Source organism: Scatophagus argus, chromosome 20 (genome assembly GCF_020382885.2).
Source record: "Scatophagus argus isolate fScaArg1 chromosome 20, fScaArg1.pri, whole genome shotgun sequence".
In the NCBI taxonomy this organism is placed as follows: domain Eukaryota; kingdom Metazoa; phylum Chordata; class Actinopteri; family Scatophagidae; genus Scatophagus; species Scatophagus argus.
Genome location: NC_058512.1, coordinates 2829256 through 2842752, shown reverse-complemented (window position 1 = coordinate 2842752; position 13497 = coordinate 2829256). Strand labels below are relative to the sequence as shown.

General features: G+C 42.6%; 1 protein-coding gene across 1 annotated transcript in view; it reads right to left on the bottom strand.

Moving 5' to 3' along the window:
- Positions 1–13497, bottom strand: part of col27a1a (collagen, type XXVII, alpha 1a) — a 64027-nt gene that overhangs the window by 2587 nt on the left and 47943 nt on the right. Inside the window, exons 28-60 of the mRNA XM_046374607.1 lie at positions 12987–13040; positions 9655–9708; positions 9326–9370; positions 8573–8617; positions 8295–8348; positions 6552–6605; positions 6182–6235; positions 5971–6024; positions 5833–5886; positions 5596–5703; positions 5430–5483; positions 5205–5312; positions 5031–5084; positions 4801–4854; positions 4489–4545; positions 4331–4384; positions 4192–4245; positions 4020–4073; positions 3488–3541; positions 3155–3262; positions 2711–2818; positions 2479–2586; positions 2337–2390; positions 1661–1723; positions 1518–1571; positions 1396–1431; positions 1254–1271; positions 1090–1125; positions 965–991; positions 796–846; positions 539–707; positions 335–444; positions 2–220 (exon numbers count right to left, since the gene is read on the bottom strand). Coding sequence (XP_046230563.1) covers positions 2–220; positions 335–444; positions 539–707; positions 796–846; positions 965–991; positions 1090–1125; positions 1254–1271; positions 1396–1431; positions 1518–1571; positions 1661–1723; positions 2337–2390; positions 2479–2586; positions 2711–2818; positions 3155–3262; positions 3488–3541; positions 4020–4073; positions 4192–4245; positions 4331–4384; positions 4489–4545; positions 4801–4854; positions 5031–5084; positions 5205–5312; positions 5430–5483; positions 5596–5703; positions 5833–5886; positions 5971–6024; positions 6182–6235; positions 6552–6605; positions 8295–8348; positions 8573–8617; positions 9326–9370; positions 9655–9708; positions 12987–13040 — 2280 coding nt within the window. The remainder of the gene's footprint in view (position 1; positions 221–334; positions 445–538; positions 708–795; positions 847–964; positions 992–1089; positions 1126–1253; positions 1272–1395; positions 1432–1517; positions 1572–1660; positions 1724–2336; positions 2391–2478; positions 2587–2710; positions 2819–3154; positions 3263–3487; positions 3542–4019; positions 4074–4191; positions 4246–4330; positions 4385–4488; positions 4546–4800; positions 4855–5030; positions 5085–5204; positions 5313–5429; positions 5484–5595; positions 5704–5832; positions 5887–5970; positions 6025–6181; positions 6236–6551; positions 6606–8294; positions 8349–8572; positions 8618–9325; positions 9371–9654; positions 9709–12986; positions 13041–13497) is intronic.

Below are 13497 nucleotides of genomic sequence, written 5' to 3'. Positions count from 1 at the left end.
CCCAGCAGGAGTCTTCTATGACTTCTGGCTCGAGCTCTCCTCCAACCTCGAAAACCTCCCCACTCCAGGCCTTGAATCTCACAGACCCCTGGGCAGCGGGCTGATCCTCAGCTGGCCTCCAAACCGAGATGTTCAGGCAGTGGATGATAACATGCTGCACTGCTTCTGAGCTCAGCAGATGCAGGAAGTTCAGCTGGACACGGCCCACACTGATTGTTGGCTGCTCAAACAGGCAGAACATAAACTGGTTAACAAATCTGGTAAAAATTCTTTAAATTGTATAATCTTATAGACTTGGCTGACGACATCGGGGTTGTTTTCACGTCTTAACTACCTTGGATGGTGTTATTGGTTTTAGGCAAGTCTGTCCACCTCCAGTAAAGTTGCAGGAGACTTCTATTGTATCTGACGAGCAGCCCAGATTGGGGTCAATCCAATAAGTGCCTGAAAATATGAAGACATTTGAAATTATTAGTCTACGTAAACATGAAATTCTCTCTCCATCTCCCTCTCCAAGACAGCACACACCCACCCTTACCATCCTTTAATTTCTGTTCACAGCTGTGCAGGTCCCTGCAGATGCGGGCAGGGTTGTCCCGAGTTCCCAGTGGGTTCTTCAGGCTCCGGATCAGGTTACTGAGGTAGTGGAGGGTCTTAAAGATCTCTGCACCCTGGTCCAGCATCGGCAGGTCCATCACTGGCTTGTTCTGTAGAACAGACAAAAAGATGAGCATGCACAGTTTGCAACAGATTAAAAACCAAAAACATACAGAGGAATGTCATAACCCATCTAACCTCAGTCCTGAGTGGGGTGTGTGAATCCATAAACAACAGCCCATCTTCTTTCTGCATAAATAACACAATCTTATTTAATCAGCACAGGTGTATCTAATAACACATTGGAGAAGATTTGAATGATGCTAAGCCTGAATGCCATGAAATCAACAAATATGACATGACTTACAAATGACAGAGGGACACCCGGGCGACCCTAAGAAGAAAAAGAGCTATTTAGACGGCACTTTGGCACTTTACATGTGTTTGACCTATAAAACCTTTTGGTTAAACCTATAAAAGTGGAAAACCTACTGGAAGTCCTGGGGGTCCACGAGGTCCGGGAGAGCCCTGATGAAATGAAAAACACACATGCTGTTTGAGGTTGTATGCTCTCAATCAAGTGTCCAAAGGCAAATACAAAAAGACTAAAGTTGACTTGTAATAACATAAGAAAAGACAGTGCTGTGCAAACATACCCTTGGTCCTTGCAATCCCTGTTCAAAGAGAGAGAGAACATAAAGACATATTTTCAACCTGAACATTGTCATCAAACCTGCTTTTGACACAATGTATACAAAGTGCAAAAAACTGAAAGGAATGGATGTGGTAAGAACTTACGGTCTCTCCACGACTGCCCTTCTCTCCTCGAGGACCCTGTAAAGAGATGTGCACAGTCAGTTGGCTGAAGCACAACAGCAGAGAGAAATGTCAAAGTTATTCTCAATCAGTGCAATACGTACGGCGCTTCCATTGGGTCCAATGATTCCCACTGGGCCAACGACTCCTCCTCTGCCCTGATGAAGAAAAGCAGTCAGGAGGAAAAGAATTAGACAAGAGGTCCAGCACATTTCATCAGTGTAATCTAAATCAGTGGTCTATTTACCATTGCGCCCTGCGGCCCCTTTGGTCCCCGTATGCCCTTTGGCCCAAAGTCTCCTGGAGGCCCCTGAAAATAGCAGTGATGCATATTTAGACACACTCATCACACACTCTGTACACCTGTTTAAAACTGATGTCAGTTTTGCAAATTTTTTCTTCACACAAGAGATCCTACTGTATCTCTGACTATATCTAGGCGTCTTCACAGAACATCTGACATCCACTAACAGGTTCCATATTGAAAACAATTTTTCCAGCTGTCTCAATAAATTTTGGCACTGGATTCTGTGTAGTCATTTTAATGCAATAAGAATAGATTTTTTTTTTTTACTGGATGCTCAGTTGGTTCAGGGTGGAAACTTTGCTTCACACTAGTGTTATTCTTTAAAGCCATACATGGTTACATAGAAGCTCACATGCTCTTAAAACTGGTCTTGTTCCAGAACGAAGCATCACAAACACAGTGCAGAAAATCCTGGTTTCAAAATGTGCTGTTTGCAAAAGGGGCTCTAGCAATGGAAGAGATCTTAAAGAATACACACAAGCAAATGTGTAATTATTCACCTTGTCATAACCAGGTATTATGAGCCATGCTTGCGAAACACAGGCCGGTTTTTAATGGCCAAGTCTGAAATGCGTGTGATTGCGGAAGATGTGCTGCTGTGTTGTGCTGAACCTACCCTTGGTCCAAAAACTCCCAGAATTCCTGGAAATCCTGGTTCCCCTGTATCGCCCTGAGCAAGAATTTAATCAACAATCAGAAACACAAAATCTCCAAAGAGAGGTGTCATGAAGTCACATGTATCTGTGGAGGATACTCACAGGTTGTCCTTTAGGTCCTTGGTCGCCTTGGGACCCTGGTAGTCCCATTCCCCCTCTGAAGCCCCTTTTTCCTGCAGGTCCACTCTGACCACGAAGACCCTGCTCACCCTGGATGAACGAATGAAAAATCAAACTTCAGCACATTATGTCTAACATCACTCACTAGTATTATTCTCATTTTCATGCATTGCTAACTGAATCCATTATACAGAATTCTACATTTCTATCTTACTTTTGGTCCAATGCTCCCCTGCTCTCCTGGGAGTCCTAAAACGCCAGTTTTACCACGTGCACCAACTTTGCCAGGAAGACCAGCCTCCCCATCATCACCATGCTCTCCCTGGAGACGGGTCAAGAAAGCAAGATGAATGACAATCGGCTCTTACACAAGCAATAAACAAATGTTTGTCCTGATAGTGCCGGGGCCTTAAAGTGTTAATAAAAGTAAAACCCATCTGAGCAGGATATCTAGCCAGATTTCCATGGAATTTCTTGCACACATTCATGCTCTCCAGAGGATGAAACCTTTCCACTTTGGACACACTTTAAGCTTTGCTCTAAGGGGATTTGCCATTTAGATCTTCACGTCCACAACATAGCGTGTGTAGAGTTAACTGCAGACTCCTGTGTAAAAACAATAAATAAGGTTAATACACAGCAGACTTCTTTGTCTCACCGGCATGCCTTTACTGCCATCCTTTCCTGGGACTCCGTCGACCCCAGGTACACCCTCCTGTCCCTCTCGGCCCACCACACCTCTGGGACCAGGAGGACCACCCCGACCCTGAGTAGAAGAGAGGACTTATCAGAAATCTGGCTTCTGTGACATCCGTTTTTCCTTGAGTGAATGAGCACAGTTTTCCCCTGTCCAGCTTGATCTATTCATGATTTTTGTTTATGGCTCATTTCCAAGTACTCTTGTCATGAATGCAAATTTCTTGCTGGGAGCATGCCAGACGTGTCTTTTATGATAAAATATATATAAGTAGATGTGAATGTATGGACTTACCTCTGGTCCTCTGGCTCCTTTTTGTCCTGAATGGCCCTTTTTGCCTTTCTGACCCTAAAGACAGACAACATGCATTAAAATGAGACGGTCATTGTTGGTCACTGTCAGTAACATTTAATCAGATACTAGAGACCAGCATGGCAATTTATTCTCAAGCCAAAAGAAGCAAATGACAGGACAGTCCTGTAATAGTTCAGTACTTTTAGGCTGATTAATGACCTCTTTACGAAATGTTTCTGTTGGATCTCTGCTACATTAGCTGACATTTCCAATTTGCCAGATGACGTTGATGTCACCCCTACATTTCTGATTAAAGTCAAAATAGGTGAAATTATGCTTTTTCTTTCATTCAACTCACACTGAAGCTCTGATGCTTGAACAATCAGTACAATTTAAGGTTTTTGACTGAAGCTAACAGAATGCAGAAAATAAATAAGACTGCACACCAAAATACAACTCTTCAAATCTTAGTGCAATCACTCTCAACCACACACAATAAACACACAAAATGCTTTTGTTTTTATGTCCTTACTTGATCTCCTTTGGCCCCTTTGGGTCCTTGTTGCCCACGAGGTCCAGGGTGTCCCTGAAATTGCCAGTTAGGTTAATGAGTGCATACAAAGACAACCTGTGTGAGAGAGCATGGTGGTCGTTTGTGCAGACCAAATGAGCTGTGTATCCAAATCACACATTCTGACACTCACAGGCTGTCCAGGAGCTCCAGGTCTTCCTCTCTCTCCATCCACACCAACCTGACCCTGAGAAAAGTAAGAGAATATTGACCTCATGAGCCCAAGTGCCCAAATAATTTGTTTTAAAATCACCTGGAGTGACAGTACGTACTTTGTAACCCGGATCTCCTGGTTCCCCTCTCTCTCCTCTGTCACCTGGAACACCCTGATAAAACAATAAATAAATGAGTAAACTGCAACCTGATTTCTGCAACTTCCTGGCACGTAAAAAGTAGAAAGAGGGAGAAAAGTAAGTCAGGTGTGACTTACTATGTCACCTGGAGGACCAGGAGGACCCTCTACTTTCCCGTCATCTCCCTGCTCGCCCTGAAGATGAAAATCAACAGTGATAAGTGTTTCCATCCAGTACAAAGCTGCCTATGAAGAGAGGTGCTTTTGGGGTGCTTGTTTCGTAGCTCAGTGAAAAACATTTTGTGTTATTGATCCACTTTGATGTGATGTGATGTGAGTGGAGATCAGTCCAAATTGGTGCTGGGATACATACTGGGAACAGATTGAGATACTCAAGATAAGGTGGAAGAACAAGAGCTCAGTGTTACACAAAAAGTAAACGAGGTGTACCTTTTCACCTTTTGGTCCTGGAGGCCCCATGGGGCCCTGTGGTCCCTGATGGCCCTGCAAAGACAGACACAATAAGTCATGTTATGTGAAATGATACACCATATTCAAATAATCTTAACAGGTTTATTTTATCACCTCTCTCTCTCTCTCTCTCTCTCTCTCTCTCTGTCTCCACAAAAATATTCTACATATTACGCCTTAAACATCCATCTGCATGCAGGTAATCTTACCTCATAGCCTGCAATACCAGGTTCCCCCTGTTGACCCATTCGACCAGGAGCTCCCTAAAGAGACCATACGTTGTGTCTTCAGTCACATTATATGTTACGTAGAACATCAGATGGCATTCAAACTTACTATGAAATTAAGTTGTTAATATCCGTATCATTACTGTTCCACTTTACCACGTGTCCAATTGTTCCTCTAGAGCCTTTCTGCCCAACAAATCCTGGTGGTCCAGTCTTCCCCATTGACCCGGTCTCCCCAAGGTGACCTTGTTGACCTTTGGCACCCTAAATAAAACAAAGGTTATGTTAGAGAATAGCACACACTACACATTTCTGTTTTATTGTCAGTGAATCCTTCTGGTTTCTGGAGGATTATCATCAGAAATAATGTGGTGCTGATACCTTTGACCCTATTTTGCCTCTTTCACCAATTTTGCCAGGTTTCCCTTCTGGACCCTTCAGAGAGAAAGCATAATAAAGAAACATCTTAAGGTGGGCTTTGGGAGTGTGTGAAAGTCAGTTTGCAAATGACTGTGTATGAATTTGACCGGAAAGACAGACCACTCACTCTAACACCAGTGAGTCCAGGATTTCCAGGTGGACCCTCCTTTCCCTTTAGCCCGATTTCACCTTTTTCTCCTTTGTCGCCCTCCTGACCCATATCGCCTTTTTCACCCTGAGAAGAGCCACAAAAAACATTGCATTTAAATCCTTTACTTACAGAAGAAGTTTCTGTGTTTTGGAGTTTGTTGTGTTCATATCCTATTAGCAACAACATGAAGGGTATTTTAAGAAAACACGTCACCTTGGCTCCATCGGGACCAGCAGGACCAGCTTCTCCCTCGATGCCTGGCTCTCCCTGTTATCACACACATACAGAGGTTAATAAAATGAACAGCTCCATCTGTTAGGGATGAAAAATATTTGATAGTTATAAACATACCCGCTGCCCTATAAGTCCCTGCTCTCCAATGTTGCCAGCAGGTCCAATGGTTCCCTGACACACAGACATGAACACATCAAGGCACGGATAATATTCTGCCTGTCTGTCTTGTGTCTTGTGTATTTGGTTGATGTGAATGCAGTGTGCTCAAATTAGGCATGCAATAGTTACATTAAGCTTTAAGTTTCAAAACTACGATAGATTGTTTCACCTTCTCTCCTGGTTCGCCTGGAAGTCCTGGTTCTCCCACCTTGCCTGGAGGACCCTTTGAAAAGGTGGAAATGTTGAATGATTTTGGACAAAAGCTAAATATTGCATAAAAAAATGAACAAAATATCAGGCATGAGTTGTATTATGTATCTGAAAGAGGAGAGAGAGAGAGAAAAGTAAAGAGGACCCCGATGTCATGTGGGTTAATCAGTTCAATTTGACAGACTGATTCAGTCAGAGAGCACTATTGATTCAGGATTGGGTGAACGACAGATTCTGTATATACAGATGAACGCCAGTGACCTTAGTCATGTGGAACATACCGTAAGTGCACTCAGTGTGTGTGCAAGCATCTTTGCACAATCTCTCACCTTTTGACCAATCTCTCCCAACAGTCCCACAGTCCCTGGTGGCCCTGGTGGTCCCTGTAGACGACAACACAAATAATCAGAATCAGAATCAGAATTCCTTTATTTATCCCGGAAGGAAAATTCTTTTTCTTACAGACATTGCACTTGCAGTATTCCCGACCAAGAAAGAAAAGTGAAAGGTATAAATACTGGAATGATAATCAGACTGAAAACCAACAAGGGGGTATTTCACCCACAATCAACATCAGAATTCATTTAATAAGCACAAGAAATAAAACCACTCTAGCTAATGCTGATTGTAGATGAGCCAGCGATGGATACATCAGTAAACCATGTGCACGGTTTGGCTCTGACTGCGATGATTAACTGTGTCACTACTTAAACTTCTAAAGCATTAACGCTCTGCCATAAATACTTCTTAATCTCAACGCATTTGAATAATGGTTGCTCCCTGGGTAACCAAGCAATAGTCAACGTATAACTGGAGTCATATGTGTGGTCTTTAATTCATACATTACTGGTTACAAGCCCAAAGAAAGGGTTAATAGTGGGGTACTGTTTTGTTGATCACTAAAAACAGCTGTGTGAGACAATGGAGAATGACTAGCAGGGAGAAAGGTGATTTTTTTTTGAAAACTATTTAAGACAGGAATAAAATTAATGGAGTGTTTTGTGAAGAACTCCACTTCTTCCTCCCACTGTGAGAGAATCTTTATTTATAGGGAACCACAGTGCAACCCAAGTGGTTGGAAATGTGCTGCTGGCACAGAATTCAGACTAAGCTGTATGCAATCAACGAAGCTGATGGGCTAAAACATCAAACATATTGTCTCTGTACTGGTTTCAACTGAGTATACGTCTAAATGCATGAAAAAAATTATCACATTTAGGTCCATCTATCAAAATTGTAATTACATCACAACAAACCGAAATTCATCTGAAATTCAAATCACATAATATTTGTCTTTACTGTTGTAGGTGTAAAAAGTCAGCTATATGAAGCACTTCACATTAAGCTGCCTGCGTGTCCCCGTGAGACCGTAATGACTACAGATCAATGTTTTGTTAAATAGGAAACAGAAGAATATTGGGCAGTGATTCATTCATCCTGGTGAAATGTGTGCCTGACTCTCATATTGGTTTGCTAAATTTAGCATGCATGCAGACTGATGCATTTTTAATCCTTCTTTCTCTGTTCCGCCTCTTTTAGTGTGCATAAAATAAAAACCACAAGAAGGGCAGCGAATCTTTAACACAAAGTTTTTATCCATTGTGGCAATAATCACAAATATTTTCCCTGCAAATTCAGCACTTCTATTAATAATGTGTTCACCCAGTGTGCTCGTAGTGCACTCCCTAGTGCAGATGTGTGAAGGATGAGACAATTATCTGGCTGCTCTGGAGGAAACATTTAATAGAGGCAAGTATATTCTTAATAGGTACAGCAATATGTGTTATAAACTTTCTCCTGGCTGTGATATTTTGCAGCTAACAGAGCTGAGAGGAGAGACAACAGTTTGTTGCCAATGAAAATCTAATAAAACTAGTAAGTAGGACTATGAAAAATGGTGAGGAAAAAATTTGATGAGCTAAAGTACAAATAGTGTAAAAGATTGTAAAATAAGCGGAAAAAGAGAGAGAGGGGGAAAAGGCACTGAGCCAGATGAGGACATCACAATATCACAGGGGAGTCATAAAGAAGCAGAGACAATAAGAGGAGAGGAAACTGGAGATGGATCATACCGGCTCGCCTGCTATTCCCTTGTCCCCTGGAGGTCCTGAGGGTCCTTGGATACCCTGGAGACAGAAGGATAAGTGAGCTCAGATTACATGCACATGAGCAAACATCATCTCACAGATACAGCACATGTTCAGACAGAATTCAATATGCATTTACAAATAAACAACATACAATGTACTGTATGGGGAGTGTAAAACTTGTCATTATGGCGTCCATCTGTCTGTAACTGTCAGTTCAGTTGTATGTATATTATATCTATGCACAAGCACAGAGAACTCACAGGAAAGCCTTTCGGCCCAGTTTCTCCTGGCTCTCCGATCTTCCCCTGCAGGGACACATAGACGTGACAAATCAGATCAGGGTTCATTAGCATGTGATTTATGGTGTCCACAAAAGCAAGTACAGTAACACATAGGGTCAGATTTCTTGAATGTTTGTGCCTCGCTTTAGACGCATTCTGCTTCTACAGATGTGTAATTTATGTAATAACAATGCATAAGAACAACATCTGGGAAGCAAAGAGACTTCACGTAACCTTGACTTCCACTGGCAGTTGTTCTACAAACGCTTTCAAATTTTTGCACATAATATATTTTTCTCTTGTCCATCCAGGTCTTTCTCCTTCTCTTCCATCTGTCTCTGTCTGCCTCACAGATTATGTACTGACCCCTGCTGTGTTAAGATTTACAAGCCCTCCTACATGAAGGTCATTAGAATTTATATGTGCCCAAATTAGTTTCAGAAGTAGAAGTTAATTGCAGGCTGAGTAAATATTCTCATATCCCACCAATAAGCTTGGCATTATGTGTAGAAATCTGTAGAAAACCTCCCAAGGACGGTTCTCTCAAACCGCCATGTTTGGTCTGACTGTGGGCCTCGGCTCTGCTGGTATCATGCAGATGTCCTAAATCACTCTGATGTCTCTCCTCTCCAGAGGAACATAAGTGCAGAATATATATATATATATATATATATATATATATATATATGAGAGGAAGGAGTGGAAAAGTATAAAAGTAGCCCAGCACTTCACCTGTGGTCCAGGGAAACCTATTTTTCCTGGAGGACCGTCAGAACCCTGTGGAGAGAGGGAAGGATGAGAGATAGCCGTGCGTTGAGTCATGTCAGTTTACTGTATCTTCCCTGCCACTTGCATGGATGGAAAAGTTGTGCTACTTTTTAGTGGCCCAGATCCTTTTTCCTGCATTATGTGTGCAGGAGGATATCATCTCTGCATCAAATGCTTCTTGTGCCTGCACAGTTTGGCTTTGAGAATGTTTCTAGGGTTTTGCTTTGTTTTGTTGTTTATAATATCAGCAAAGAAATTCCAATAACTGCATTGAATCAAAGCGGATTTCTCACCTTCTTGCCCTCTGACCCCATCTCTCCTGTTGGACCGTCAGGGCCTATTGCTCCCTGAAACATAAGACAGCTGTCACTTCACCAACAGAGGTCACTGTAACACAGCCAGACGGCCAACAACATAATGTATATAAACATATAAACATGTTTGTTTAGTGCATCATTTAGGCAGAGTACCTCTACCTGTAAACTACATTTTCAGGATAAATGAGGAAGTAAGTTATGCGTAGGTGTGTGTAAACAGTGTAGAAATAACTGCAAGAGTGTCACACACGGCACTGGAAGTTACTGGAGTGTGACTTGTATCGTTCAAATAGTAGCATAAAGACACAAAATGTGCGCAGATACATATTATTCACACTGGAAACACACACACAGTGTCAGAGCAGTCTGACTGTTTAGATTACATGGGTGCAACTGTCAAGCACAATCAATGTGAAGGGCTTAAAGGGCTGCGAGTCCAGCGAGCACTGATAATAAATGGGAACCAGGCAGTCCATCTGCTCTGCACCTGCACAACTTGTCTCATCTGTACTGTGGAGGATGCTTGCTCAATGCCGCCGATGAAAAGGCTGATGGTATCATACTTCATGTCAGTCTTAGCTAAAAGTGCTAAATAACTCACTGGAAACTGTGACTTTCTCAGGATCGTTAATTATTTCAAAGGACAAGGCAAATATAACATGACACAACCACACAGGAGTGCGAGTGGTTGAGCACAGTGGGAGTTTGGCCTGTGGACAACACCACTAGCTCAAGTGCTATAAGCCTATTATACATAGAGCTGGATAAGCAGTGCTCATTAACATTCCTGTCTGGGGTACCTGCTACCCACGGCTTGCGTTTACATAGCTGGATTAGCCGATGTGTAGGGAAAATATTCCCCCCCTGTTGGGCCCCACCTGGAAAAATGTGTTACGCTTCAGAGTTAATTAATTAAACAGAGTTACATTAATTTGTGACCCTTATCAAACAAAGGCACCAGAGGAACACCAGGAGCATGATTTCAAAACAATCAAAAGCATCCATTTAAAGCAGCTCGATAATAATAACCGCCGAACGCCGAGAAGGAGGCACAATGACATTAATGTGCTCTTCAATACGGAAAACATTAGCTGAGGATTTGTAAGGTCAGACGACCCGAGGAGCTATTAGATACAAAACATCATTTGTGTGACTGGTGATTCCTCACTGCAGATATCCACAACCTCAAACAGGTTTTATACATGCAATTAAAAGATGAAACACAAAAACATCAGAGATAGTCGTACAAGCTGCCCAGCTGCTCTGATGCTAACATGTAGTTTCTCTGATTCCACAATATTTCCATGTTCGAAAACCTTTTGCTGATGACTCTGGCAGTGAGGCCCCATGTTGCATCACTGTCAACATTAAGACCTTGTACCTCAAGCCAAGCTAACATCTAATGGACATATGGTGTTGAAGTGTGTGTAAAAGTTGTATACAGTTTCAGATGTTTTATTCAGAGTCGAATTCACGTTTTGAATGATAAAACATCCTCCGTTTTTTATAAAAAGAGACAAAAAGAGAACTCAGTGGGTGGATTGGCAATTTTAGCATCTCTCAAATGATGAATAGAGCATACATACAAATATTAATGCCTCAAAGCTGTTGCATTTTTTGTGGGTTGGGGGTGAGACATGAGTGAGTGTTTGTGGTTGCACATATTTACTGTCTGTGAGAGAACCACCTCTGCGTCTTCTGGTTTGCAACCCTCAGGTTTCAAAGCCTGGACTGCCATGCACAAGTCATGAACCAGCAGGCAGATTTACTGGCAGCCAAAGCCGCTGACATTACTATTAATTGAAAACACAGCTTGAAACACAAGAGTGTGTCCAGGCCCACCACAGCGAGGCTTGTCTCCCATGGATGCCTCAGACAGAGAGGCTCAAAAGCTATTACATCCCACTGTCCAACTGGCTCACTGGACTGTAGTGATAGAAGACATCTTTTAAAAAGAGTAAATAAAGAGCAGAGAAAGGCCAGGAGGGTCTGAGGTATGTTTGTCCCTCTCAGAACTGACCCTGAAACATCATTTTACTGTCTTCAGCATCATTTCCATAGCTACAGCCATAATCGTCCATCTCAGAATTTATTATCGTCATAAATTATTCACACTGCGTTCCCGTGGAGTCCACTTGAAGACTCTCAGGGAACAAGGATTTATTTCAATCAGGTAAAATTCCAGCAGTCATCCCTGTTTGTTTTCATCTCTTAGTTTCACTTTTATTGAGACTGCAGAGCTGTAATTTGACAAATCTCAGGTGAATACTGGCATCTGTATGTACACTATATTTATTTTGTTTAAGTCGAATGCTCTTGACTTAATTTTACCTTAACAGGCTTGTTTTCCCATGCTACAACAGGAAAAGCACAGGTGCAGCTGACAAAACTATTAGAAGTGCCAGTGAATTAACTAAATGGAACATACTATTCAAAATGTTTGCAGTAATGACCGCTGAAATTTTAATTATGTGAAGTTCTTTTAATTATCTTGTCTTCTAGCATAGTGTTGTCAGACTTGCTGGAGGCTTTCAGACATAATCTGTCTAAATCAGGTGTAAACTACTTCCATCATTATCTATTTGTCCTTTCAACAGTACAGCACATTTAGGAAAAATCTAAAACCGAGCTGTGTTTCCATAGCTGCTATTGTGGTTTTTGTGAATGCTGATTTGAGTCTGAAACCTTCTGCCAACCCAGAATGACTGAAAAACTTGGGGAAAGGGAGCTGAGAAGCTGATAATCCCCCCCATATATCATGTTTCCCCAGTTTACTAAATTTATCTGCAAAGCAACCTCAAGAACAGCCACAAAAGCCAGGCCACATTTTCCACGACAAATGTCATGTAGCTGGACTGACGGCAAGTCCTACAAATAGCACCCATTGTTCCATTTGTATTGAATAAAAACTGAGCTTTTTTGTTTTACATCACTGGAGCTCTTCCAGCAGTTATAATGAGCACTGACTTCTGAAAAGGATGAAACAGACTCGAGGCTTTGACTCTGAACCCGAGACTGTGTTACGCAAGCAGCCATGTCCATTAAACACACATGAACTCAGTTCAGAGGCAGCTCCATATCACTTCATTATGTTCACCCACTAAAGTTTTTCCAACGGCTCAGCAACAGCAGTGGAACATGGCTCCTATACACACACACACACACACACACACACACACACACACATTGCTGCATACACAAAACAGCTAAGTGATGAAAAGCTACTCTCTTTTGTAAAATTTTATGATCTCGGGGCTGCTGAGGGCTGGGAACTCTGATGCACACAGGTGTGAAACTTCAAAACCTACCCGTAAGCCTTTGGGTCCTCTGGTACCGGCTGGTCCCCTCGCTCCAGGAGGGCCCTGAAGAACAAAGACAAAAGGGGACGAGGAGGAAAAGAAAAAGGAGGGTAAGCAGAGATAAAACAAAGGTTTACACTGACAGAGCCCAGAGCCCCCTGGTTGTTGACCCCGGGGGGTCATCCTGACCTCGGGAACACACTGTGGGGTTTGTTGTTAGATCTGTCACTCACACCAATTAAAGGGCCTGCTCTGGAATCCTGTCCTGCTGCACCCCAGAGCCCCATATTTATGTTTGTTTTGGTGGCTCAGTGGCCCCCACCTTCAACCAATGCTTGGCCCCACACTCCGTCAAACCTGGCCGTGGCAAGGACACGTCAAGGGGAAACGAAGGGCAGGGGCAGCTTCTAATTGGTTATAGGTGTTGGGCTCCTGACTGACAGGAGGGTAATGTGGGTTCAGCAGGAGGCTGCCAGCTCTCATCATGCTCACAGAAAACCTTGCTGCAGACTGTGGGTTC